The sequence below is a fragment of the Arvicola amphibius genome, chromosome 9, assembly GCF_903992535.2.
Source record: "Arvicola amphibius chromosome 9, mArvAmp1.2, whole genome shotgun sequence".
NCBI classification, from domain to species: Eukaryota; Metazoa; Chordata; class Mammalia; order Rodentia; family Cricetidae; genus Arvicola; species Arvicola amphibius.
Window position 1 is genome coordinate 47637789 of NC_052055.2, and position 27936 is coordinate 47665724.

Consider the following 27936-nt stretch of genomic DNA (forward strand, 5'->3'; position numbering starts at 1 on the left):
GCGTAGACGGCATAAGACCCATGATCTGCGACCTATAGATCACTATGGGTGTTGCCTCTTAGCCACATTTCTGCTTTCCTAGCTGCCTTGAAGACCTTTTCTCACTAGGAGCCCATATTCCTCTCTCTCTCCAGGGTGTATGGTCTTTGTCCTTAGGCTTCAGAATAGTTTTCCAAAGTCTTTCACTCTCCCTCTACAATACCCCGGAGCCTCCTTGATGTCAACTGAGGCTCCAGAGCTATTTGGGTAGGAAAGACAGCTTTCTTCTCTGGCATGGAGGCCTGCAGAAATTGGGTGGCCATGCACTAGCAAGGGTGTCATGAGGTCCCCTCCTTGCAGCAAAGCTGCTCATGACCACAGGACCTTGGAAGAAGATGGACTCAGGTTCCAAAAGAGGCATACGAGAAAGATGGCAACCCTCTGCCCACTCAGCAACCCTTTGCCCATTCAGAAAACCCCAAGGTTGGGACAGAGGAGCCTCTGTGGGCAGACCCACAACACACTGGCTGATGCAGGTACAGGAGTGTGTCGTTAGTTCTCTCTTTATATAGACTCTGGTTCTAGAAACAACAGCTCAGCCAGCCGGCCAGGGCCAGCACACTGATGGGCTGGGTAGGGTGGACTATTTACAAGCCCAATGGCAGGGCTGTACCATGGCCGCGTCCCTAAACGGCTCAGCCATGACACCACAATAAGTTAGAGCTGGCCAGGTGGGGCGGGGTGGGGGCTGTACACACAAGTGCTGGGGGGCTCAGGGCCTCAAATACTGTCGAGGGCCGGGGCTGTAAACATGGCCGGGGCGGCCCTGCCCACCCCTAGTGGTCTGTAACGACTGGAAGCAGAGCAGCCCGGGCAGGGCCGGGAGGGGTCAGGCATCCGACAGGCAGCTCTGGATCCGATCCACCCACTGCTGGGCCGAGGGTACATCCTGGGCACAGAAGTTGTAAACACGACGTGTTGTCTTCACCTGGGAAGAGCAGGTTACTGACTCCATGGACCCTACAACTCCAAGCCCCTTGCCCCAGGTGTTCCCCACCCCTTGGCAGAGGCTCACATCAAAGAAGGCCTTCTCATCAACAGTCTTAGGGGCACCTATGGTGGGTGTGCCAGGTGCCACAGCTTCCACCTCTGCCAGGTCAATGACACCCTTGCATGCTGTGTCCACTCGGTGGTCATAATAACGCAGCTGGGGTGAGGAGTAAGAGGCACAGAGTTAGGACAGGCCTATCTTCCATGGTTTCCCTTGTCCCTGCCACTCATTACTCACCTGGTGCTTGGTCTTGTCTAGGACAAACCAACGGGCCTTCCAGGGCTTCATGAAGGCTCCTTTCTTGTAGAGAGTGCCCTCATAGGACCTGCATTTGTATCAGAATAAGGGCTGAATTAACTATCACGTGAGGGACTACCTCTAAAAATTAGATGATGGGTCGGTCCCTCTCAAGTCATCATGTGACAGACGCTGGTCCAAACACCAGAACTTTAAGCAGCCCCATGAGACACATACACTCCCCATCCCCAAAGAGAAGGAGAAGAAACAGTCAAATCTATGGAGGTAACCAGAGTAAAATGACCCTTCCAGGCTCAGAGTGGAAGGGATCTTGCCTGGCCCCAGTTTCATCTGGTAGTCTGACGGGTACCCTTAGCTCCATCTCAGCCCTGCTGTGGTCACCAGTTCTACAACCCAAACTTCTGATGCTGACCTCTGCTTAGGCAACTGTCATAGCTCCTCCAAGTCCTTCTACCTAAAGAAAATACTAAAGCTCCCCAAAGAACCTAGCCCCACTAGAAAGTCATGCATGGGTCCCAGTCCAGAAGTAGCTATGTAGCAGCAGGAGATGCCTCTCATACCTGTTCTCACTCTCCGCTGTCTGGAATTGGCTGTACAGGGTGCTGGTGCTCCGTCGGGCAGCCTGACGAGAGCTGGATGTGGTTGAGCCGCTACTCTGGTCACTGTCCAGGCTGAGGCTCAGAGTAGAGCCCACAGGTCCCTCCTGTAGATACACACCTAATGACCGGCGGTGGTGGGGCACAGTTGACACCAGTAGTGAGCTAGGGGTACCCTGGAGGAAGCAAGAATGGAGTTTTATCAAGGCTGACCAGCCTCCTGGCAACACACATACTTGGTGTTCCTCAGCCCAGCCTACCATCCCCACCTCACTCACACGTCCATCTTGCCGGCCCTCAAGGCGCTGCGCAGCCTTTACCCGGTCCCAGGTATCTTTCCAGCGTTCAGAAGGTCGGCCTAGCTCTGTCTCTAACCGCTGCAGCTCCTGGGGAGAATTAGTGAACAAAAAGAACATCTAGGAGCTGGAAAGATAGCTCAGCAGTTTAGAACACTTGTTCTTAGGAAGGAGCTGGGTTTGATGCCCAGTATCTATATGGTGGTCACAACTATCTGTGGTTCCAGGGATCCAATAGGTAGCTCTAGGAGATTCGACACTCTCTTCTGACCTTTGTAGGTTCCAGGCATCAGTATGATACATATACATGCAAGTAGGCATAACAATCATACACATAAGAATTTTTTTAAATCTAAAAAATATTTAAAAATGAAACAAATAACAGTATAAAAAAAAAAAAAAAAAAAAAACTCCAGACTGGGAGGGCACAATGGCTTACCCAGTAAAGGTGTTTGCCACCAAGCCTGTCAACTGAAGTGCAACCTTAGGATCCACATGATGGAATTTGAGAGTTGACTCCTGAAAGCTGACTCTGACTTTCTACCCTCACACATACACAGACACACTAAATAAGTAAATGTAAGCTGGGCAGTGGTGGCACACACCTTTAATGCCAGTACTCAGGAGGCAGATACAGGCTAATCTCTGTATCAGAGTTACAGGCCAACCAGGGCTCTACAGCAAGATCCTTTCTCAAAAGATAAAAATAAAAATGGCATTATATAGTTCACAGGATATGAATAAACACTGATTTTAGTGTAAGTAATGCATGCCAGAAAACAATATGATATCTTAAAACAGTGTAGTGTGTAGGTTTAATCAGTATTCTCTCAGTGGGGGTAGGGGTAGAGTGGGAGCTTAAATGTAAAAAGTTGCCACATCTGAACTGTGTCATTAGAGAAAATACCCTTTAAAAACAGCGACATTTGGGCTAAGTGTAGTATAGTTCAGTGGGAGAGCACTTGCTTCCCACACACAAAGTCCTGGATTCAATATCCAGCACCACTAAATAACTAAAAAGAAGGAGAAAGGAGTGGGAAGCAGGTAGGCAAAACCAGGCATGGTGTTTCTTTCCCATGTAGTTCTAGCTACCCGAGAGGTTAAAATAAAAAGAGGGATCACTTGAGCCCCGGAGTTCAAGGTCAGCCTAGGGAAACACAGCAATGCCCTCTCTTAAAAACCAGCGAGAACTGAGGTGGTAGTTTATAAATGCAACCCTTAAACGGGAGAGGCTGAAGCAAAAGGATCAGGAAGGAGTTCAAGGCCCTCTTTAGCTACCAGACCTGTCTGAAAGAATAAAAATAGTGGAGCACAGTGGTGTTTGCCTTTAGTCCCACACCTCACAGCCAGTCTGGAATAAAGTGTGAGTTCCAGGTCAACTTGGGCTAGAATGAGACCCTGCCTCAAAACCAACAAACCAAAATAACAACAAACACTCTAGATAGATGATAGGTAGATAAGATGATAGAAGACAGACAGACAGATAGACAGACAGACAGACAGACAGGATAAGATATGTAAACAGGAGCCGGGCGGCGGTGGCGCACGCCTTTAATCCCAGCACTCGGGAGGCAGAGGCAGGCGGATCTCTGTGAGTTCGAGACCAGCCTGGTCTACAAGAGCTAGCTCCAGGACAGGCTCTAAAGCCACAGAGAAACCCTGTCTCGAAAAACCAAAAAAAAAAAAAAAAAAAAAAAAAAAAAAAAAATGTAAACAGTCATGTACCTTGCATGCACATGGCTCAGTGGCAGAGCACTTCCCATGTACATACATACAGGTACTGCACCTGATTCATCTACAACACCACCAAAAGGAAAGGAGGGGTGGGGGGACATTTTCAGACAAAAATAGAAGTTTGAGGGAATGTATGACCAGCAAATCTTTATTACGGGAAATATAGAAGTTTTTAAGATGGAAAGGAACTGGTCTTAGACTAGATATAAACAGAAAAAAAAGTGATTATTAGAAGCTAGACTGGAATATGCCTGCTCTTCCAGCTACTGAGGAGACTGAGGCAGAAGAATCTCAAATTGTAGCCAGCTAGAACAACTTAGAGAGACCTTGTCTCAAAATTTAAAAAAAAAACAAAAAACTCAAGTTATAGTTATACCTCAGTTGGTAGAGCACTTGTCTAGCATATATAAGGTTCTGGGTTCAAGTCTCAGCACTGGAAAAGAAGAGAGGAGAGGAGAGAAAAGAAAAGATACTGGGAACGTCAAAAAAATAGCTTTCCCCTCATTTTAAAAACAAAGTTAACAAAATAAAGTATTATGTGCATTGATGCCATAGAAAAGTTAAGTGCCTGGGATCTCACCAACTCCAGCTGGGCTGGGAAGGAACAAGCATAGGACCAAACTAGTCCCTCTGAATGTGGTTGACAGTTATATGGCTAGTGCAGACAGTGGGGCCACTGGCAGTGGCACTGGGAATTGTCTCTGCTGCATGTACTGGCTTTTTGGGATCCTAATTCTCTTTGGATGTATACTTTGCTCAGCCTAGATGTCGTAGGGAGGGCCTTGGACCTTCCAGAAGGCAAAGTGCCTGACCCTCTCTTAGGATTAGAGGGGGGTGGGATGGGAGGGTGTGTGGAAGGAATGGGAGGAGGGAAGGGAATGGGAATTTGGATTGGTATTTTTTTTTTTTAAATCTAATTTTAAAAAAAAAAGTTAAGTGGCTTCAGTAACAGCAGGTCGAGCTGCTTGAGCTGACAACAAAAATAAAGGACTTGCTGATCTCTGTACTGTCATTCTCTGTACCTTCATTCACAAAACTCTCTCTCTAACACTCTCTCTCTCTCTCCCTCTCTCCCTCCCTTCCCTCCATGTCTCTTGCAGTAATAAGCCCTTTGGACCAGGTCCCTCTAAGGTGCTCACATAATCTTGAAGGAAACACAGCCATCACAGAGGAGTGTAAACTCTCTCCTCCTTAGGATCTGAGGCCTATACCCTTCTGACTACTCAGCCCGATGAACCAACGAGGGAGGCCATGCCACAGACAGGACCTGCCACCCTGTACACTGTCCCAACTACCACACACCAACTACTAACAACTCATTTGGCCCTTTTTCCTTTCAAAAGGTCTCTGCCCTTGTTTGATTCTGATTCCTGAGCAGATATGCCCAGAAAAGGTGGCAAGTGGGAGGTGACAGTGACTCTCTAAGGTCCAGGGCTGGAACTCAGATGAGTCTCTACTGACAACTAAGCAAACATAGAATGGTTCCTGGAGAAACCCGGCCTGCACTAATGCCCTGGTGCTGCCTAAGTTACTTAAAGCAAGGTACTAGAGTGTAGATGTGGTCAATACCACAAAGGTCCATGGGAAAGTAAGATTAGTCCCTGGGTAACAGAATAGGAAGTGATGAAATCTTAAGGGGTGGGGACTGGTGGAAGGTCTTTGGGTCACATAGAGAACTTGGGAGATTCTGCCATGATGTGACATAGCCCAGAGACTTATCAGAACTGAGTAGTATATGCCCTTGAGCCTCCAAAACTGCAAGCTAAATAAATTCCTCTACCTTGTAAATTAGCCTATCTCCAGTATTTCCTTACAGTGACCAAAGCTGACTAACATACCAGGTCAAGGGATATACATATGCCAAGAGCAAAAACCAGGTCCTGGGTCTTCAGAGTATCTGATACATGCTTTCTCATCACTGCTATCTGCAAACATCTGTTAGCATGGGACAGAGACCTAGGAACCACAACTACCCAAGTAAGCAAGCAGTTCATATGGTGGCAGAGTCATACATACATATGCACAGGCATGGCCGTGGGGTCTGAACAAGTGGAAGGAGGAAAAAGAAGACCAGGCCCTACTCTGGGGCAGCACACACCTCCAGCAGGCGTGAGATGGCATCAGGCTGGACTCGAGGGCGGCTGTCATAGCACGGCCATACCACACGGCGCCTGCTCTGGGGAGCACCTCCATCAGGCCGCTCCTCTTCTGGAGGCTCAGGGGGCCCCTGGGCCAGCTCCCAGTCATACGGGGGGCCCTCAGCCAGCGTCTCCTCAGTGTAGAAATCCCACACTTTCAGATTGGACACGTTGCTGTAGGGTCGCAGCACCTGGGAGCAAGCTTTATGTTCAGAAGCTGGGCCATGCAGGAGCTGCTGCCCCAGCCAGGCCCCCGTTCACCTCTGTGTCCTCGGGTGCATATGTGTAGTTGTAGAACATGGGGGTCTTCTTGCTCAACCGATCCACATACTCCCACACAGACCTGCATGCCAGCTGGCCCTTGCGTTCACCTTTCTCCTCATACAGCAGCCCTGCACAAGAGCAGCACTGAGTTTAGGCCCCTCTAAGCCAGGGCTGCCCCAGATTTCCTTCTTCCTACATACCCAGCTCAATACGCTCATAGTCAGAGTCCAGCAAGAAGGTCCGGAAGCGGCGGGATGCATGGTGGTAACCGAGGAACTTGAGGTAGAACTGACTGAACTCAAACTCCATGGGGAACTGCAAATGGACCTGCAGGAAGCAGTGGGTCAGAGGTCAGGTCAGGGAAGCACTGCTCAAGCCTACCCACACGGGAACCTGCCTACCTCAAGCCTCCCTACCCACCTGGTGTACACAGTCTAGGAACTGCAGGAAGACGGGTGTGAAGCCACTGCTCTGCCCAGCTAGGGTGTGGGCCCCACGGTGGCTGAAACGATGACCGAAGGACAGCCACTCCTTTTCCACCAGCAAGCGGAAGCCCTCCAGGGTGCGGTAGAAGGGGTCTGAGAGCAGCTGCACCAAGGACACCACCTGCCAGCACCACCAGATATGAGGAGGACATCTGAGGACTCTCCCCCACCCCCTTCCCGGCATCTGCCACATACCTGAGTGGTGATGTCCCAGCCATCCTCCAGGCTCACCAGGACAGAGGAGCCAGAGTCTAGCAGTTCTACTACCAGCACCGATATCTGCAGCAGCTTGTGTATCTGCAGGGACAAACAACCCTTGGACACTACAGACAATCAGGCCCCAGAGGCTCACGATTCACAGAATCCTTGTAAGGCCAGTAGTACCTACAGTACTGGATAGACATGATCTGCTCTGCTCGGCTCGGCTCATGCTTGCATCGTTCCCCCAGCCTGCCCACCCCTCCCAGAACCCCAGTGACAAGGAAGACAGATTCACAAGTCCCTGTCCTTGCTGAGTATGGTAGAAGATGCCTATAATCCCAGCACCTACGAGGACTGATTGCCACAGCTCTAGGTCAGCCAGTGCTACATGAGGATAAGTCCCTGCCCTTCAGGTGCCCAGAAGTCCCATCCCTCAGTGCTCTAGTTCTCACAGGGCACAGTGACACAACACCCATCTCCACTCACTAAAAAGGACAAAGCAGCAGAGGGCTCTGTCCCACAAGTCGAGTTCCACAGTGGACATCAAACCCCCCTGAGCACAGCAAACTGGCTCCAACATACCTTTCGCTGTTAGTCTGCCCAATTTCCTATAGGCCCAATTTCCAGCTGCCTCCCAGACACCATGATACTACAAAGGAAATGCTCACCATCTCCCCCTCCTCCTAGTACCCAACATATCAAATAAGCTAACTCAGACCTAGAGGTAGACCTAGCACTCAGGTGGGCAGAGAGGCAGAGACAGTGCAGAGACCTGAATCAGCCATTCCGAGTCCTCCAGTGAGCGCAGAAAGGAGGCTGAGCTGGACTCAATGGCAGGGCAACCAGGTACACAGGCCTTCAGCAATTTCTTGAAGCTGGCTTTTACCTGCCTTGCCTCAAACACCTCAATAGGAACCAGCTCCCACTGTTGCAAGGGATCTGGGCGCACACCCTGGAAGAAGGCCAATGAAAAGCTGTAAGCCAAACCTAGCCCTAGGTTCCCTGCCTAGCCCTGTGCCCCTATCCCAGTTACCTTGAGCTGAGCTTTGTCACCAATGATGTAGAGGGCTGCCCGCTGTGGTCGCAGGAAGCCAGAATCTGGTGGAGCGCCATTGGTGTGGGGGGTGCTGAGGAGATCTCTGCCAGCTAGCCTAGAGCCCACATCAGCACCAAGCCCACTGCTGCGACCACTGGCTCGGACACTGCTCCATTTACCTGCAAAGGAGATAACAAGTAAGCACTAGATTGAGGTCTGGGCACCACTTACCTGGGGCTGGCTGGGCCTGGCCTCCAGGGAGGGGACTGAGTTTCCAGGCAGGGCAGAGTGGTCAGCAGGGCTGGAACACACAGAGGCTAAGGCACATGGGGTGTGGCCTATGTTAGTGTCTGGAGTGGGCTCAGGTGCTGGGCAAGTGAGTAACTAGGGCTAGGTGGAGGCAGTTGTGCTAGTCCGTCACAAAGGGGGCGTTAGTGCTGGGTGTGGAGGGAGATATTAGTGCCTAAGACATATTCATACTAGGGAGCCATCAGTGCCAGGTAAGGGGAGAACCCCATTACGGTACCTCGGGACGCAGTCCATCTGGAGGCCGAGGCCGCCATAGGGTTGGACAGCGTGGTGACCCTGGCTCGGGGGCTGGGCACTGAGGGCACAGCAGAGAGAAGGCTCAGGTTTGGTCCTGGGCCTAGGTTGGCAGAAGCTCCCACCAAGCCCCACTCCCAGGGGTCAGCAGCAGGATGGGCCCTTGTCTGGTCCAGGCAAGGGTTCTTTCCACCAGGGGCAGCTAAGCATAGAGGGTCTGTGATGCTGGGAAGGGTCAGGCTTTATAATACAGGGCTCTTCTTCAAACAGCTCCAAGCAACCTTATCTTCAGATTTTTCCTAGACCCTCTTCCTTTAGTTTAAGCCAGTGACTGTCTGATAGACAATTTCTGACAGACGTGTTCAGCCTTGCCCCCTCTCAAAAAACTCACAAGTAGTACCTGAGAGCCTCAGCCTGGAGGAGACCTAGAGGCAACTGGAAGAGGAAGAAAGAAAGGCCAGAGGGCTAGGAGGACAATTTAACCTACAACACGAGCAGATCTGAGTCCCAGGACTGCACCAGGCACAGTTATAGGCTAGGACAATGTGGCAATGTCTGGAGGAGCCTGAGTCACACCTCAGGCTTACTTATGTAGAGGCCTCACGCAGGACACAGAAAAGGTGTGAGGCAAGACATTACCCCACCCAATGCGAGGATTACTATGGCTAAACTCAAGGTCAGTCTTCCACACCCTGACCTCTCTGACAACCACTTACTACAGATGACAATTACCCAGCCTGCACTGCAGGGGGCAACAGACTTCTTAGGTTGCAAGCTGGAAATCCACATAGGGTTGAGGGAAGCCAGACTCCTGATCATCACAGGACAGTTAGGGAGGATGGCCCCACACCCTGAATTTACACCACAGCTAGCAACAGTAGCACTGGTGAAGGCTAGAGATGTCCGGGGGCACCAGAGAAGGTGCAGACTGACACTTTCTGAGAAGGGATGCTGTCTGAAGGTGCCGCTCAGGATTTCTGGCAGAAAAGCAGACTGTAGGACACATTTAACCACACAGAAATCAGATATTCCCAGGGAACTGCACCATGGGTCAGTCTGGCCTATCCTCAGACTGGTGTCGCCTGGTGACCACGAGAGCAAAGCTGCTGCCCTGTGCTCAGCACCGGTGGCCAGCAAATGTTAACAAGAGATGAAGACAAACACTGGTAAAAACAGATGAGAAGCACGGGTTCAACAGGGACTGAAGAAGCCTGGGGCAGAGTGGTTACAGAAAGCTTCAGGCAGTGATAGACCTAGCCTGGCTCACACTTTTAATCTCATCACTTGGGAGGCAGAGGAAAGTGGATCTTTGTGCTCAAGGCCAGCCTGGTCTAAAGAGTGAGTTCCAAGATAGCCAGGGCTACACAAAGAAACTCTGTCTCAAAATAACAAAAGAACAGACCTGGGAAGTCAGCTTATAGGAACCAGATAGACAAGAAAGACAGACTTAAGGACCCTGAGCTACAAGATGGCTGTGTTCATGTGAGGTGCTACTAGCCTAAAAGCCATCAGAACCACTATGCTTTCAGGAACTAATCCCAGAAGAGAACATGAAGCCCCAAAACTTCAAGGGGGAGGGGAATGCAGGAGACTTGAGGTTAAGGCCTGGAATACAGCTACCATCTGTTGAGCATACAAAGTGGATTGGGGCAACTTACTCCCAAGTGACACTGTCACATTAGCTTGGTAAGATGGACTCTGTAGCTTATGGTTCAAGAACCTGGCAGACCTAGTGCTGAGAGATTTCCAAGCACAAAGACCCAGCTTGACACACGTTAGGCTTAGTATGCAAGTTAGTGGCTAGAGTCGTACATCAAAGAATCAACTGCTAAGGACCCCAACATCTACCAGCCAGGCCATGAGAAGCAGTGCCCATAACCCACAACTCGCACGTCAACCAGCACTGGATCCAGGTGATCTGCCCTCACAGATTAGTATCAAGAGTACACACATGGCGCCACTCTTTCAGTGCTGGCACCTAGACCCACTATGCAAACAGTCCAGCCCAAAGCCAGTGCTGGGCAGCAAGTTCCAGGCAGCAAAAGAAAGGGCTCAACTAATAGCCAGAGGCACACACCTGATCTCTGGGCCTCCTTCAGACAACAGACCCAATTCATAATGGCAGAGACACTGCACACAATTATGATGACAGCAGTTCTCAGGCAGGGAATTGTGTGGGTGCCTCACAAGCAGAGGTCAGCATGGGAAGAAGGTTGGCCTGGTACCCCTTTAAGTGCTTTCAGGCTGCCATTGGAGAGGGGATGGCAAAGACAGCGAGAGCAGTGCAGACAGGACCCAAAGAGCCAGGACAGAAAAACATGAAGGACAACTAATGGACAACAGAGGAACAGTTGGAAGGGGACAGGATAGAGGAAGGATAAAAAAATGGCTTTAGGGCTGGAGAGATGGCTCAGCGGTTAAGAGCACTGACTGCTCTTCCCGAAGACCCAGGCTCACTTCCCAGCACCCACATGGCAGCTCACAAGTGTCTGAAGATCCAGTTCCAGGGGATCTGACACCTTCACACCAATGCACATAAAATAAAATTAAATAAACCATAAAAATTTTAATAAAAAAAAAGAAAAAGGGAAAATAACTTTAAGGATGTTCCAAGGGCTGTAGGCAGAAGCAAACATAGCAAGGTATGGATGGAGCATCTGTTGGACCTAGAGGCCTCTGGTAGATGTCCTGGTCTAAGGAAGGAGAGGGAATGGACAGGCTTATGGTCAGAGGAGAGAGGTCCTCAGGACACTCACCTGGTCTGGGCAGTATTCCTGCCCTGTCCCAGAACACGGAGAAGGGTCCCTCTCTTTGTCCCATACCCAACACCCACAATCAAGACAATTCTGCCCCTGCTGGTTAGCCCACCATGAACACTGCCACAGCCTCAAAGGCCACCATCCACCCAAAAGCACCCTCTCACCGTGACCACCCATGTGGACGGAGGAGAAGCTACTAAGTGTGTTTCGTCCTGATGAGTCAGCATAACGGGGCATGGAGCTGACCACAGCCTGCAGGTACTTCTCTTGCTCCAAGCTGCTGGAATCTGTCTGGGCCTGGCCTGAAAAAGGACAAGGTGAAGCTGCAGCTGCAGCTGAAGGAGATGGAGATAGACAGGCAGGGTAGGCAGACACAGGCAGAACAAAGGAGGAGTACCTGGAGAAGGTGTATTCTGGGCCTTGAAAAGACCAACAACACCCTTGCCATGCAGGCCCCCAGAGCGTAGCAACACAGCCTTGGAGCGCCCACTGCGCCAGCAGACCACAGGGAAGCGGTTTTGGCGGTAGCAGCGGGACACACGCTGCAGGGCATTGTCCTGGATGCTCTGGGGAACAATCAGCAATCCTGGATAGCTGCAGGAGTCGGAGGTATCATGAGGGTGGTTCTAAGGACCTGCCCCTTTGCCTACCCACAGAGCCTTACATCTAGTATGTAAGAAGAGTCAACAGGGTAAGCACAATGGAACAGATCCATGGCTCTCAGAATCTGAAGGCCAAAGGCACTTTATACTTATCCGGTGCCTCCAACAAACCTACAGCCCAACCCTCTACCTCCTGCCCATGCTCCTTGTTTCTCCAAGATCCATGGCTAGGACCCATGGCAAGCAGGGAAGATACCCAAGCACTGCCTACCACCCTTGTCAGCCCTGGCAAAATCTTCCTGGCGTGTCCTAGCCAGCCCTCACCTGCGACATATGGCATACATGCGATTAACAGGAGAGATGCGAAAGGGCTCAGACTTGGCCCGGCTCAGGCTGCTGCTCAGGGTACCTAGTCCAAGGCGCTGGTAGTCACGGCAACATGCCCGCTCCACCAGGCTGCTCATGGTCATGCGGTCAGAGGGCTTCAGGGCTGAGGACGGGGTCAGTGTGCTGGGCTCCAGCTCCTCTGACACTACAAACAGTATAGTTAGGAGTCATCTCCTCTAAAGACCCCCTCCCAGCCCAGCCCAGCCTCCACGGGATCATCTCTGATAGAGAACACACAGATTTCCCTGACCCTGCTCCCACCTGAGATCTCGTCCTCCTGGTCCTCAGGGGGTGGCTGGCCCCGGTTCTCCCAGCCAGGGGGGTTATATTTCTTCCTAGTAACATACTGCCGCCCAATGGTCTTCTTAGCATTCTTCACCAGGTTCCAAGACAGGGTTCTGGGGTATAAAAGTCCAAGAGCAATGAGAAGGCAGGAAGTCCAGAAGACTATACTAGGTGCACAGTGAGCACCTGGCTGCTCTGGCTCTGGGACCCAACTCCATACCTGAATGAAGGAGCCTTGTCCTTAGTAACCCGTGGTGGCTGGCCAGGTGTGTGGGCTGAGCCAAGTGTGAATGCAAAGGTACCCCTGATATCTGGTGGGTACCGAAGCTTGTGTAGCTGCTTGCGGAAGAGCTCGGCACTGTCAGATCCCACCTCCTCATCAAAGGCCATTTTCAGCAGCTGGGTCATACAAATAAACCCTCAGGGCTCTAAGTGGCCATTAGGCTCCTCCCCAATCAGACAGCATTCAGTTCATAGACTCCCTTCTTATGACATGTACACTACAAAGCAGGCAAACTGTGCCTTTTAAGGAAAGACATCATGTCCATGCAACTTAGGGTCCAATGCGTATAAACTGAAAATTTCAGTGGCTACTTGATGAGGTCTCAGCTTAGACCTTGTCTTTCATGCAAAACTTGGACTCTGCGTATTTGTCAGGATAAAGACAAATACGCAGAAGCCACTATTTCAAAAGGTCACATGATACCAAGCTGAGAGCCAATGTGACAGCCCCACGTCAACAACCCACTGGCAGGAACCCACTTATAGAGCTCACACTAGCTGCAAGGGACAAAAAGTCTACTCACCTGGAATGTGCAGGAACGGAGCTGCAGACCGTCCTGCAGCAGCTGGTCCACAGGGGTCTGGACACTAATGCGCTTCTCCTTGGTCAATGCAGCCACGGGGAAGGAGCGGACTACCACTTGCTCCCCCACTTAAACAGGTTAAGCAATCAGGAGGAGAAATGAGAAGAAAGGAATACATATCTCAGGGTACCAGATAAGGAAATCTCGGGTGGGTAGCAAAGGAGCACATTGACCTATCTCCTCCAGGGCTTTGATTCTTTAAGGAAAGGGAAGTGAAAAGGGAGTCTTATCTACTCCAAGAGCTAGGGAGGCACAGAAAAAAAAGCTTACCCAGGGGGTCAGTAGGCATTCCAGTGAAGATGACGCGGTATGTGGTAAGGAAGACAGCACCCTCGGCTGGGAGTAGTGCAGGGCCCCCTCCACTGCCTCCTACACCCTCCTCACGCCCATCTGGCAGCAGGTACACTCGAAGGCCGTCTAAGACACACTCCTCACCAGGCAACAGGCGTGGCCTCAGCAGCTTGGGCTGTTCAGGAAACAGCAGAACTTAGAGCATAATCCAGGCCTCGAGTACCCACAGCCTGTCAGCCACTACTCACCTTCTGAATGGGGGGTAACCTCATGCTCTCTCGGTATACAGCCTCCAGGGTCTCAATGTGCATCTGGACAATGTCTAGGGGAGAGCAGGTCTCATACCCTGGGCCCCTACAGCCACCCATCTGAGGAGTACTCCCAAGCCCAGTTCCACCATACCTGGTACCATGACATGCAATCCCTTGAGGTGGTCGCTGGTAACCCCACTCTCCGTGCAGACCTTGTCCACAAAGCGGTTGATGAAGCGGACCACAGCCCCAGCTACATCACATGTCTCTGCATCTTCAAAGCCACTCTCTGTGTCATAGCTCTCAGCGACACTGCCCGCCATGCTGGGCCAAGAGGGGGTGTGTGGGCACCAGCACCCCCACACCCCCACCAGAAGCCTTATCCCTGGCCCAGGCCTCACCACTGGCCCCACCCCACCTGTTGGTGACCAGGCTGTTGCTAGCACTCTCCAGGTCTCCCAACCCTGCCCGCTCCCGCAGCAGTCGGCTCTTGCTGCTGTCCAGAGGCAGCAGAAGGTAGCTCATGCGGTTGGCATAGTGGATGGCCTGGCTGAACACAGTGCTTTCCTCCTTCTGTACCAGCTCCTGCTGCTTCTCACGGCTTAGGGTTGGCCACAGGCGCCGCTGCTCTGAAGCCACATCCAGGGCAGATCGCTCATCATCCTGAGACTGTGTTTCCCCAACCTCCTGTCACGGTACCATACGAGTAAGCTGGGAACAAAGTATCTGCCCCCAACCCAGCCCAGGCCCAAGAAGTCCTGCACACCTGGGAGGGGCTCACACGATCATCAGAAGGCTCCAGGTATAGGGCCCGGATATGGGTCTGCACATCCCCATAGAACATGGCCTCCCAGAACTGTGGTGTGCTCCATACTACATGCTCCTGCACACAGCTGTATGCAAACTGTGTCACCCCTGGGCTCAGCTTCTGCAGAAATGAAGTTGGAAAAGGTTATGTGCACATAGGCAGGAATAGACTAGAGAGGAAGCCTAGCCCCCCCACACTCCCAACACTTACCCGGCAAAAGGCCGTGACCAGTGGCAGCAGTGCAGCGGCAATGCCATGCTCATCCAGGGAAGTGCAGTCCTGTGAGCAGAGCCGTGAGTGACAGGGAGCCCCTCTTAGAGCACATCCACATCAGTCCTACCTCTCTGGCCATCACAGACCAGGATTTCCTACCATGCCGCCTGGAACTGTTGCCTCAGGCTTCAAAGTCAGTTGCAACAAGGACTCCCTTCAGCTCCCATTCTCCAGACTACTGACCTCCCTTGCATCACACGGGAGACCCCTGCACCCCCTTTTCACTCTCACATCATGACAGAGTCTCAGAGCCACTAGAGAACCCATGTCTACCCACCATATGACATCATTGGTGGATAAAGGTCAGCCTCACCTGCAGGCAGCAATTCATCATGCGAACGACAAAGTCAAACTGCTGATGGTCTAGAACTGCACGGTTCTGCTGTACATGCAGGTGAAGCTCATGGGCGAGGCAGCGACGGGCAGCTCGCCCCTTCAGGGCCCTGAGTACAGCTGGAAGCAACTGGAAGCAGAGATAGGGGAAAGGGAGAAGAGAAGGCAGTACCCAGTGTCAAACTGGAGGCAGCCAAGCCCAGGCTTCAAGCACAGAAAAGACTGAAAGCCAATGTAAGTCAGGTGTGCTCAGGTTCTGGTTTTCACTGATTAGTGCAGACTGAATCGTCCAACAGACCCAGGAGCTCCACAGAGACAGTTCATGAGGACAGAGACAAAAGGTGTGCATGGTGCTGGCTCCCAAGCAAGTGTGGACATGTGCTCTGGAGGGAGGCCCCACAGGAACACCACACAACTCTCACTAAAACCCCAGACGTGTTCGTGAACACAATAAGGGCAGATGGGATGCAAAAAAATTATTAAAGCAACCAAGTCAGGCATGGTGGCTTATGCCTATAATCTCAGCATGGAAGAGGCTGAGACAGTAAGAGCAAAGCTAACTGTGCTTATCTAGTGAATTCCAGGTCAACCTGGGCTACAAAGATCCTATCTGAAAAACTCCTCCCACAAATAAACAAACACCCCAAAACCCCATGGCATGTACAGGTCTACACTGTATAAAAAGCTTACATATACTGCTGTCCATTCAGATGTAGAAGCATCCTCCTATCCACCCAGCCACTGCACAGGCTCAGCCTTTACCACACTAGAAGGAAGAACTGAGTCTCCTAAGAGCCCCCCAGCCCAGATTAGAGGTTCCATCTGACAAGCCTTACCTTCTTTGCTTCAAGCATTTTCCCTTCAAACACATAGGAGATGCAATTCCGCACTACCTCCAGGCGACGCGCACTGTTGATATGAGGCCCACTGCATCGCTCTAGTATGGCCGCTAAAGAGACAGGACATGCTTACTTTAACTCCTGGCCTTGTACTCATCCTAAACCAGCTTGTCTTTCCCTTCAAGTTACATACTCATGGGAGGCCCTGAAGGCACCGTGGTCCTCCTCTCAGCTTTGACAGCTGGGGGTGCACCCTGCATCTTGGCCGCAGCCTGGTCCACAATCCACTGAACTGTGCCCTCATCTAGCCGGGGGAATGGCCGGTGGGTCCGCCGCAGGTGACTGGCCTCACCTGGCCTCTGCACTTTGTGCATTGCCACAGCTGGGTATGGGTTTTCCTGAGGGAATATAGGCAGGCATTGGCTACTGGGCCAGGCCCAAGTGGCGGCACACCCTCCATGTCACCCACCATACATTCTTATACAGTTGCTCAGCTAGTTCCTGGACATGACGCAGGACACGGTGGGGATGGTTCTCATCTGCACGCATCCGTGCTACCTCGTGAGCCACCAGCTAAGGGGGAAGGAGACAAGATGATGAGGGTCAGTTGAGTGGGTTGGGGGAGGGACAAGTGGACAGGCAGGGCCAAGGCTGTACCTCATCGAACAGGTCTATGGAACGGTAAGGGACCCCTCGCTCTGATACGAAGCCTGCAAAGGCCATGCCCTCCAACACCTTCATCAGGAAATCGTCCTCCACCAGCCCACGCTGGCCTAAGAACGCTGCCTGGAGAACACCAACAAGTTAGCTCCTCACAGACTCATGGAGCCAGCTCAAACCCCAGCCCCACAGCCTACCTTATGGAAGCGAATGACGGGTTCTGGGTGGATGCGCACAATATGCAGGCACCAGCGGTAACCTTGCAGGAGCTGAGCAAAAAGCCGCAAAAAGACAGCACGAAGCTCCTTGTCCTGAAAGAACAAGTCAACGCAAGTGAGTATCAGGTCCATTAAAGGACCCTGGGTACTTTACTCGACACCCATTTATAGGCAGACACAGGGTTTCCCAGGCACCTCTGCTGCCCCCTTTTGCCTCTCCCTACGGTGCTCCTTAGCCAAGTGAGTCCTACAAGTACTGAACAAACAGCTCTTGCCTATGGCTGACTCAGGCACAATCACCACACCTAACTATCTGTGTATCTCCTTCCTGCCTAGGCTAGAGAAGCCCAAGGTCAGCTTGGAGGGAGGCTGAGTGTCTGAGCACCATCAGCCTGGCCATTAAAGGCACTGGAATCTCTACACCAAAACAGTAGTGACCCCCACCTGCATCTTCAGGGAGGAAGCAGATGTTGTAGGGGGTGGGAAAGCAAGGTCAGCCAACTCCAGCTCTGGATCCAGGACCTGTGGAAGCAGAGAGGAGCAGGGACAACTGAATGGTGACCTTAGGCTCTGAGTTCCCTGGTTGTCAGGTGATGGCTCCCACAAGACCAAGGCACCAGCCCCACCCTGGCCCCAACCCTCACCATGCTCAGAACATTGTGGGTCTGGCTTTGTAGTGGCTCTGGCAGGGGTGGAATGTGCACACACTCAGGGACAGTCACCGTCCCTCCATCAAGATCAGCAATAATCACGTCCAGCTGTGCACCAAAGGAAGCAGGTGGTGAGAGAGCAGCAAGCCTAGGCAGTGATGCCGACACAAGGCCCAGGCCTTACCAGCTCCTGAGTCTCTGCCTGGAAGGCTGCGTTGACCCCAATAATGAAAGGCGTGGGTGTGCTAAGGACTTCCAGCAGCTGCGCCGGCAGGATGGGTACATAAGTGAAGCTGCAACAGGCCCAGAAGACACTGTCAGCTCCAGAGAATACAGGGTAGACAGAGGATCAGGGGAGGCCAGGAGGAAAGGCTAGGCAGAAAAGTACCTGTATCTGAGAGGGAATAGCAGTGCCAAGAGGCCCCTGCAAGCATCTGCAAGACGTTGGTAGCTCCTGGACAAGAAGAGGACTTTGTGCTCAGTAAGGGCAGCACAGAACAAAGACAGCACATTGGTGATGCCTGAAGAAAGAAGACAAGCTTGATGAGGGCCTGTGTTCCTACTCCAGCACACAGGGAGCACCCTTACCTCTGAGCATCAGTCCCCAAACAGGAAACTGGGAATGGGATAAGAGGCAGTCTCACCCAGCTGGCGGAAGAGTAGGGCCACACTACAGCGGCTGACAGGCAGGGAGTCCACCAGTGGAGTCTGAATGACCTGCCGGTCACCAGCCCCCAAAGAGATAGTTCTCTGCAGAAAAAAAAAAAAAAATGACCAGAGCTTAGAGCATGGTCAGTCTTGTGTCAGATCTGAGCGCTTGGCCCCAGGTAAGCTGACAAATCTTGAGATGGGACTGGCTTAGACGTCTGAAGGGAAAGGTCACACCCTGCCTCGTTGGCTGAGCAGTGCTGCAGAGAAAACTCAAGGTAAGGGGGAGGGGTCTGCCTCTGATCTGAGTGGGGCAGGGCCTGAGTGGGCAGAAGAAACAAAGAATTCATACCGCTCCTTCCTCAACAGAGTCCAGCTGCACAGGACAGACAGACAGAGAGACACCATTAGACACAGGGCACAGAGTAGGAAACAGATACATGGACAACAGCATCCAGAGACAGGCATACACCCAATGATCAAGAGAACAGAGAGTGAAAAGGCAAGCCCAAATAAGTAGACAGGGCTAAGAAGAGATGACAAAGGATGGCACCAAAAGCATAAGGGAGTATCTAAGACCTTGGGTTATGTGTACTCGGCCAGTCAGACTGAGTGCACAACAGGTTCCCCACCACACCCCCTCTGCCTCCTATGGCTGTACCAGGAGGGCCTGTGGTAATCCAGCTGTCTCCAAGACCTACCTGAGATCCCCCAGCTAAAGGGACGGTACATGTGAGCAGGTTCCCAATCACGTTCTCGAGGCACACATTCAGGCCCTCCACATGGATAGCATAGATGAGACCAAGGCTATTCTGCAACAACCAGATAGGGAACAGTGGTACAGCTGACAGGGCTACCCCACGCACTGCCTTGCTGCTATGGTGACCCTCCTCACCCTGAACACTTCTGTATGGTCCAGTCGAGACACGAGCACCAGAGTCTTTGGAGCAAAAAGCTGGCCAGGCTGGGCTGTTGCTGTGGATGACAGCCGTGCCTGGCCTCCTTCATCTGCCTCTTCCTCCTTCTCTGTGGCATCTTCGGTGCATACCACTTCCTGCAGACAGAAACCCATTCTCCTGGCTCTCATCAGAGTCATTCCATGAGCCCAAGTGGAAGACAGAGGTGACTCAGACCCAGCCTTCCCCAACAGGAACATACCCCTAGAGGTAGAGCAAGCTGGCCATGGCTCAAGGCTCAGCTTCACATGTTGCACACCAGAGCTTACGCTGACCTGTGTGGACTCCACTGGCTCCCAGAAGGTCAAGCAGGCGCAGTAGTGCCTCTCAGAGTTGATGTCAGTAAGGACAGCCACAAAAAAAGTTGGTGGATTCCTCTCGGGACATAGCTGCCACCCACTGGGCTGGCAAAACTGCAGGGAGGGATCAGCAGTTAGTGCCTGCACCCATACCTACAGTAAGAATTAGCCTCCTTTTCCCCACCACCGGCCCTCAAGCATCTATCTGCACTGCCAGGGCCTGGAGTTGCAGAGCATATGAAGCACCTTTTTATTACCCAGGGAATACCTTAACCTCCTAGCCTTAGCCCTCTTGAAGGAGGATTCTGGCCTCACTATCTAGGGTGAAGCTTACAAGGGACACAGTGACATGAGCAAGACACCCTGCCTGTGAGGTCAGCTATCCCAACAGTAGACCTGATAACCCTTATGCTACGCCTCCACACTCACCAGCTCAATGCCCTGGGGGAAAGGGTTGTCCTCCCAGTCCTTCTCCGGGAAGCGCTGTAGGATCTGGCCCTGGCCTTCCCCACTCCCTGAGAACAAGAGCAGGTGGTCAGAGCACCTTCCCACTTCCCACTCCCCATCCCTCATACTATCAAGACTGGCTCAGGATGGAAATAGCTCCTTCTCTTTTGGCACCAGACAAGCCTAGACTCCCAGATTTACCATTTCTCTAAACAAACTTTTGCGCAGATAGGCCATTGGATAACTATGACCTCAAGGCCACATTAAGGAAAAATAGAGAAGCCCCTAGATCCCTCCTCCCACCTACAGTCCAGCCTAACCTTTCATTGTATAGGATCCTCTCAGGGAGGAGCAGAGTACTTCCAGTTAATTCAACATCTTCCCTGACTGTCAACCTGCAGCTTTGGCCCTCAGCTCCTGCCAGACAGTGAGCACCATGCAGACAGTGGACATGTCTGGATACACACTGGGTACTTGGTGATCCCTGTCACCTGTCTGCTCTGGGCCCATGCTCATGCCTGTTAGCTGTGTGCAATTCAAGCCACAGCTTCTCTTATGCTAGGGGTGGAAACACCAACCATGGCTCCAAATTGCTACCTATGCACAGTACCTTAGAGACAGTTCCTCCTAGAGCACACGTCTCAGAATTCAAGGTACCTGCCCTTTTGAGCACTGGTGTTCCCAGGCTCCCTCTGTCTGCACCAACAAGGATGTACTTCTAACTACAGCCTATGTAGGTGGAGTGAAGGTTTCTGCCTGGGCTCACACCTATACCACCAAATCAGGAGGTAAAGTGATGGTAACAATGATGAAACATGACGACTTCATTTGAAGATGAAATACGGTATGGCAGTGGTTCTCAACCTTCCTAATGCTGCAACTCTTTAATACATTATAGTGACCCTTCAACCATAAAATTATTTCATTGCTACTTCATAACTGTAACTTTGCTACTGTTATGAATCATAATGTAAGTATCAGATATGCAGGATATCTGACATGTGGTCCCCAAAGGGTTGAGAACCTCTGTGGTATGGAAAGAAAGTCAAGCCTCCTCACTTTTGCCTCTTACATATACAACTTCAAGATCCCCAGGGCATAGTGCTCTCCCACCCTTTACAAGGACCAGCACTCAGGAGGCAGAAACAGGCAGATCTCTGAGTTTAAGGCCAGCCTGGTCTACATAGATAGTTCCAGGACAGCCAAAGCTATAGCAAGAAACCCTGTCTCAAAAAAAAAAAAAAAAGAAAGAAAGAAAAAGAAAGAAAAAGAAAAAGAAAAGAAGTTTTTCTAAGTCCTAGAAAATGTCAATGTGCAATGGGTCTGCTAGGATATGACCTCACAACCACCAATCCTGGTCCACTTGGATAGTTGTGCTGAACCCCTAAGTCCAACAACAGTACACAATCCCCAGGTCCCCTAAAAGCAAAAGGGCTGCAACCACAAAACACCCATCCCTCTAGAATCATGGAGAAAATATCAAGGATGTGACTACTACGAAGGTCGCTGCTAAGCTGGAGGTGGTGGGGTGCAGGGGCCGATTATGACTCACAAAACCTCAGCTTCCTGTTCCCCTCCTCCCACCACCAATACCCTGCAGGCGACAGGCAACAGACAAGGAAGGGACAGGTGTCTGCTGGTGTCATGCCTACCTACACACACCCACGCACCTGTCTACCAAGACAAAACCCCTAGGGGGTCCCTCAGGTCCAACCCTCAACAAGCCTGGGCAGTGTATGCACAAAGACATGCATGCGTGTGTAAACATACACACACACACACAAGCATACACACAAGCACACGCATGCGCACACACACACACACACACACTACTCCCCCAGTCATGGCTCCTCCCCCCACCCACTCAGGCAAGAGCCTCCTTGTGCTCGGCCCTAAACCACCATCTGGGCCCAGCCCTGGCTGGCACCCAGGGCTCACCCAGTTCTTGCCACGAGGCAGCAGGCGGAGGAAGGAAGGGAGGTGTGCAGACAGGGAAAGCAGCCTCTGCTCTGCAGCCTTCCCTCAAGGCCAGAAAGGCTAGTAGCCTTCTGAGGGTTGTTTTTAGCAGCCTCTCCTCCCAGGTGAACGGGTAGAGAGGATGGTCAGCATCCATTACCAGCATCCCTCATCCTGTGAAGGGTTAACTTCCACTTCCTACTAGCCTTCAAGTCTGCTGAGGGCTCTACACTCTGAAGAGCTCCTTTCCTGAGACTCCAACTCCTCATACAGGGAGATGGGTGGACAGCGAGGGCATCTCTCTTGAGCACCTTCTCTGTGCCCTCAACAACCCAGGATCAGACCTTCAGGTTTCGGTCTGGTGCCTCCTCCTCTAAGAAGCTTGCTCTCCACTCTCTACCTAGATCTGGGGCCTGAAACAGGACCCTCAAATTTTTAATTTAAAAATTATAACCCCCTCTCCAGGAAACTGGTATACTTGTCAGTAGCCTGACCAGACAACAAGTTCCTCTGCATGGCACAGACTATGGCCTAATTAGAGCTTGTTGAATGCATGTAGTCAGCTACATGACCATCCTTCCCCACACCCAACCCAACTCAAACCTCACAACAAACAGGTTCCTCAGTCAGAAGTGCAGATCAACTTCCGGAGCCCTAAGGCACAGCAGGCCCTCCCAATAAGACCACGAAGAAGCCTTGTAACTCTCTCTTCTGGCTTCTCTAAGACCCCAGACTGCTGGATTGCATTTCAGTGAGGGGTTTTGCCATGCTCCCTCTATGTCAGTCATCCACTAAAACCTTTTGGCAACAAGAGGAACCTGCAATGGCTATACCTGACCCACCAAAGTACTGCCCACCTTGGGTAGAGGAGAAAATGAGCACCCTGCCTCCCTGTCCCAACAGAGCTAGGACTAATTCCAACAGCACAGCCATACACTGCAAAGCATTGCTCTTTGGGGAGCATATAGGGGAGAGACACCAAGGTCCACTGAAGCAGGAATGGGAAGTCCCTGGCCCACTCTTGATCCCACAGGCTAGGTAGGCTCATACTAGGAAAACACACTGGGATCCCTGTACTCAAAGAACCTCAGCAAGAGCGTCCTCCAGAAACCAGGCTCATGCAGACTGGGGGCCTGAGTGGCAGGCTGGGAGGCAGAACACAGACCATGCATTCTGTCATCTGCTGGCAGCACCCCATCACCAGTGCCAGGCTCCGATGCCTGGAGGGCTAGCCACAGACAGCGTGGACTATGGGAAGGCAACGAAAGAATGGCAGCTTTCCCTGAGGGACCCACCACACTACATGCTGGACAGCACCAGGTAGCTAGCTGCTGCATCTAGGGAGCCCAGCTAAGGAAAGGGGAGGGAACAAAAGAGTACTACCTTCCTGCTTTTCTAACTATCAGACCTCAACAGGAAGACAATGCCCCAGGCAAGCTGCAGCAGAGGACACGTGCAGAGGGAGCCTACAGCTTTTTCAGTTTTTCTCTCCGACTGTCCCCAGTCCATAAACAGAAGCTTTAATCCAAAACCTTGGACCCTTAAGCTCCCAGGGTGGGGGACTGGGAGGGAACTGCAGCCATCCCAAACAGCTCCAACCTGCTCTAGAGGGAGGGCAGGGCCATGGGTGGGGACAATAGATGGGGCCCAAGAATGTGGCCACCTCATTACCATCAGGGCTGAAGGAGGCCAGGTCATGGAACAGAAGTAGTTTTCTTGGGTGATGGAGATCTAGCTCTTTCCTCCCCAGCAGTAGCAGGAGGGTACCTGCCAGGTTTAGGCCAGGTAAAGTGTCTCATACTGAGCACTAGCCAAGCGTCACACAATTAACTGACCACTTTTGGAAACTGAGAAAGGAGTCTCAAGTTGAGCTGTCTGGTCCTTATGTTAAGGAAGGTGTCTAGTTCAGTCACAAGACAAGGCATACACAGGGTGCACGTGACTCACCTGGTGAGGGGCCTATGCTGCACCAGCTGGCATCCTCTAAACTTTAGAGTATAAAGTGAAAAAGTCACACACAATCCAGTCATTTACTGTCTATAATCTTGCCTACTTTCCCTGAGAGGTCACCAACTGTAACCATTAGCAACTATGATGCTACCTCAGGTAGGACTCTGGACTCAACCAGCAGCTTTAAAAAGGTATCTAGTACCCAGGTCCTACACCAAGCAGCTCCAAAGTTCTCCTTCAGAACAAAAATAAGGTATCGTCTCACTCATACTCCTCAACCTAAAGGACCCTGCGTACCCGTCCCAATGTCCTTGTGCAACTAGTACAGCAGGTCCTTCACCTTCTTCAGAGGCACTATCTAGCAACGTCCACACATCTGCTACCCAGAGTCTAGGTAGACTAAACTGTTTCCTTGGGCCTGTCCTGTGCTATAGCCTTGTATTAGCTTAGATTAGTGGGAATCATCCCATCTCAAGAAGAGGAAACTGAGGCAGAGAAAGCACAGTGACTGGCAATAGAATGACAACTAATGCAACAGGCTTTCTTTTGACATACCAACCAGCTCCCAAATCATGACACCGAGACCTCTTATTAGTTATGAATGCTCGGCCTTATCTTATGCTTGTCCCACCAGCTCTTATAACTTAAATTAGCCTGTTCATCTACATTTTGCCTCGGTGCTTTTTACCTTTCTTTCATTTTGTATGTCCTACTCCATGTCTGGCTGGCAGCTGCCTGGTTGGCTGGCCCTGCCCCCTTCCCCCAGATTCCTCCTCCTATTTATTTTCCCTGCCCACCAGCCCCACATATCCCCATTGCCTAGCTATTGGCTGTTCAGCTTTTTTTAAGACCAATCAGGTGCCTTAGGCAGGCAAAGTAACACATCTTTACATCATTAAACAAATGTAGCATAAACAAATATAGCATATATTTACATAGTTAAACAAATATTCTGCTACATAAACAAACGCAACACATCTTTACATTGCTAAAGTAATATTCCACAGCAAACTAATGTTCAGTGTGCTCCTCAGCTTTGAGTCTTTAGCTCCCAATACACATAACCCTTGTCTTCAGCTCACACCCAGGGACCCAATTCTGGACTGGTTCCTCAAAGAAATGCCTAAAGGCTCAGTGGTTACCAGTAACAAGTCAACTCTGACCCTAGAAGGCAATGCTTAGAGGGCTCCATGGCTTTCTGTTTCCACAGTGATGGGTAACTTGAGAATGACTCCTTCACACCATTCTGGAAAAGTAGACACCTCTGGCCTGAGCCTTCTATTCTGTCCTGCTCAGAGGACGGAAGTACCTATCTCATATGTGGCTCTATGAGTAAGCCCACATACTCACAGAAAGTGTCTCATGGAGACCACCTATACCTCCTTATATCACCCTTAACTTTCATCCCACCACCACACTTATCAGACCTGGTCTCTGGCTGCAGTCCCTGCCTCGTGGGACATTTTTCACACTGCTCTCACCACCATCGAAGTCCATTTTGTTCCTCCAGCCTAGGCCCACATACAGCACTAGACCCTCAAGAGTAAAGCAGCCCTCAGCGAGTGTTGGTTCCCTGTTCTCCAGTAGCACAGGGGGAGCCTCGCTGACCTTCACATGTGCCTTGGAGCACAGGCTCTCCCTCTGTGAGCAAGTACAACACTGGTGGCAAGCCTCCTGCTCAAAGAGGAAGGGGGATGAAGACAGTGTGGTCTCTGCTTGTGAGAACTCCCTCTCTGGAGGGAAGACATCTGCTCATGACTGAGTGCCAAATGAGATATACTGGAGTACATGAGAACAGAGAGAAATGGGTGCTCAGCGAGAGGGTCCTGAGAAGAGCCTGGAGACAGAGATGATGGTGGTGGCGAGGTTTTCCAGTGGGTGTAGGGTCCAGCATGTGGACATTAAACAGAGGAACTGTCCTAGTGAGGACTTAGCAAGAAGAAAGGCAAAGAGGAAAGTTTAGGTCCTAAATGGTGACAGTGACAGCTGGACTCAGAAGCAGCAGGATAACTGCGTGGAACAGATAACTGGAACATGGTAGGAGGCATGACCTCTAGGAATTCAGGGCTGCCTAGTCTGGCCACACAGCTGTCCCTAAAATACTGCCCCTCCGCAGGTGGAATCGGACTGCCAGAGTGCAAATCCCAGCCTCAGTCCCAGAACCGCACTGGACTTCTCTGTGCCCGATTCTCTCTAAAGATAGGGGCAGCGGCAAAACAACCTCAGTGGGCTATTGGGAGGAATGAGATCATACACACAGAGTTGTGCAGGGCCTGGCACACTGAGGACTCTAGCCAACACCCCAACACTGTTGTCTCCATGGCTGTTGCTGATGTCACTGTCAGGCTCCGTTTTCTCCTACCCCCCTGGGCTGAAGGGCTCTCAGACACAGGTGCTAACCCCAGATCAGGGCCTCCTAGACATGAGCACCAATCACCACACTGATCCCCCACTGAGGGCCTGGCTTGCAGGCTTGGACGGCAGGGCGAGCACCAGGAATGCTCTTCTCCAAGTCTGACACTTTCTTCTGAAGTCCAACTCAATACCACCTATCCATTCGGGCAGTTTCTGAACCCCTCCCCCTCCACTGCCCCCCATCAAGCGTGCTTCAGGTTTCAGAACTAGCACAGGATCAGAGAAGCTGGAAAACCAACGTTCCGCCCCCTTCTCTCAAATTCCCAGACACAGCCACCGGCAGTCGGCCAAGGCGGGGTGCGCCCATCCCACCCAACTTGCAATCGGGGAGATTGAACTACAGCAGGGCCCTCCCACCTCCCACGCCCGGGCCACACGCCCCTGCTCACCTAGGCAGACCGACACAGGTGCCCAGGTGTGGGAGGATGGCCCTTACACAAACCAAACAGTCAGGGGTCCTCGCGGGTTACCCCGGACGTCACGGTGGCCAATAACCACTGAGACCTCTTTTCGCAGGCCCGGAGAGCTCGGCCCCAAGTCCTAACCCTGCTTCCGGCGGGGTCTTTTCAGCCTCGAGCCCTCAGACCTCGTCCCTCAGCCCCCAGCTCGTCCCTAGGCGCTCAGCCTCGGCACTCACCGCGCGGGTGCGGCCCGAACGCCACCAGCACGAAGTAGTCCGCGAGCCGCGCCATGGCAAGGGGCGCAGGCGGGCTCCACGGCTCGAGGATTCGATGGCGGCGCGCTCATGGCCCGGCGCTGGCCCTAAGCTGCACACTTGGGACGCCCCCGGCCCGCTTCTCTGCAGCGCCGCTAGCCAGGGCTTCCGCCGCCATCTTCCCAGCCAGCCGGCCCGCCCGGGCGCTCGGTGCGCCTGCGCAGTTCTGCCCCTCCCGTGTAGGCGGGGCCTTGGGAAACCCGCTTCCATTGGTCCACTCGGCGTAGGGCGGGTCCCAGGGGCGCTGCTCCGCCCACTACTTCACGCTCAAGGACCAGCTCAACCCTTTGGGCGGGTGGAGGGGACGGCGGCCCGGGCGGGTCAGCTGCCCTGCTCCCGCGGCCGACATTTCGACCTGAGACACTGGTCTGGACCAGAACGTATTTCTCCCGTCGAGACTGAAGCCCCGGAATGAAGAGAGGCCTGGCCCTCACCCTTGGAAGAGCCTAATCCCCAGGGTCAGGGGCGTGGTCCAGAGGCTTCAACTCAGTAAACCGCTGGAGACCAGGCCTTGTGCTGCGAGTCTCCCAAACTAGAGGTTCAAGTCAGGGGGCCAGGGCTTCGCCTCCAACACTGCCAAACTTACGATGGCCAAGGGAAAGGCTTCACTTTTGGGTGGGTGGAATGTCCAATAACCTGCATTAAAAAAAAAAAATAAAACAGCATTTGCCTCCGGTCCCAACGTGGGTCACCTCCCTGGGAGGTCAGACCACCCTGGAGGTCAGGGATTAACCAGGCCTCTAGCAG

General features: G+C 52.1%; 1 protein-coding gene across 2 annotated transcripts; it reads right to left on the reverse strand.

The window, feature by feature from the left end:
- Positions 1 to 526: 526 nt before the first annotated feature.
- Positions 527 to 27582, reverse strand: Sbf1 (SET binding factor 1). Of its 2 annotated transcripts, XM_038342685.2 has the most exons (41): positions 27112 to 27582; positions 20136 to 20221; positions 19683 to 19820; positions 19347 to 19505; positions 19153 to 19263; positions 18448 to 18553; positions 18192 to 18324; positions 17988 to 18096; positions 17798 to 17911; positions 17598 to 17675; positions 17133 to 17246; positions 16933 to 17061; positions 16750 to 16848; positions 16469 to 16673; positions 16273 to 16385; positions 15417 to 15566; positions 15041 to 15109; positions 14789 to 14950; positions 14441 to 14709; positions 14174 to 14346; positions 14020 to 14093; positions 13751 to 13946; positions 13421 to 13548; positions 12835 to 13013; positions 12591 to 12727; positions 12267 to 12474; positions 11738 to 11934; positions 11505 to 11642; positions 8565 to 8642; positions 8036 to 8217; positions 7775 to 7954; positions 6997 to 7098; positions 6737 to 6922; positions 6517 to 6643; positions 6314 to 6444; positions 6013 to 6243; positions 2163 to 2270; positions 1849 to 2060; positions 1268 to 1355; positions 1055 to 1186; positions 527 to 967 (listed from the first exon to the last, which is right to left on the reverse strand). In XM_038342685.2, exons 1-41 carry the CDS (start codon positions 27164 to 27166, stop codon positions 869 to 871), a joined length of 5685 nt encoding a protein of 1894 aa, XP_038198613.1. In that variant the 5' UTR covers positions 27167 to 27582; the 3' UTR covers positions 527 to 868. The 2 variants fall into 2 exon arrangements, with proteins under 2 accessions (XP_038198613.1, XP_038198614.1); XM_038342686.2 differs by lacking the exon at positions 8565 to 8642.
- Positions 27583 to 27936: the final 354 nt, after the last annotated feature.

What these genes read in the sequence shown, in the direction of transcription:
- Sbf1 (XM_038342685.2), bottom strand. Translation starts at nt 27,166, where the DNA reads ATGGCGCGGCTCGCGGACTACTTCGTGCTGGTGGCGTTCGGGCCGCAC. An exon ending in GTGACAAAGCTCAGCTCAAG is followed by an intron (nt 7,955 to 8,035) that starts GTAACTGGGATA and finishes GCCTTCTTCCAG; the next exon opens with GGTGTGCGCCCAGATCCCTT. An exon ending in AGGGCCGGCAAGATGGACGT is followed by an intron (nt 2,061 to 2,162) that starts GTGAGTGAGGTG and finishes TGCTTCCTCCAG; the next exon opens with GGTACCCCTAGCTCACTACT.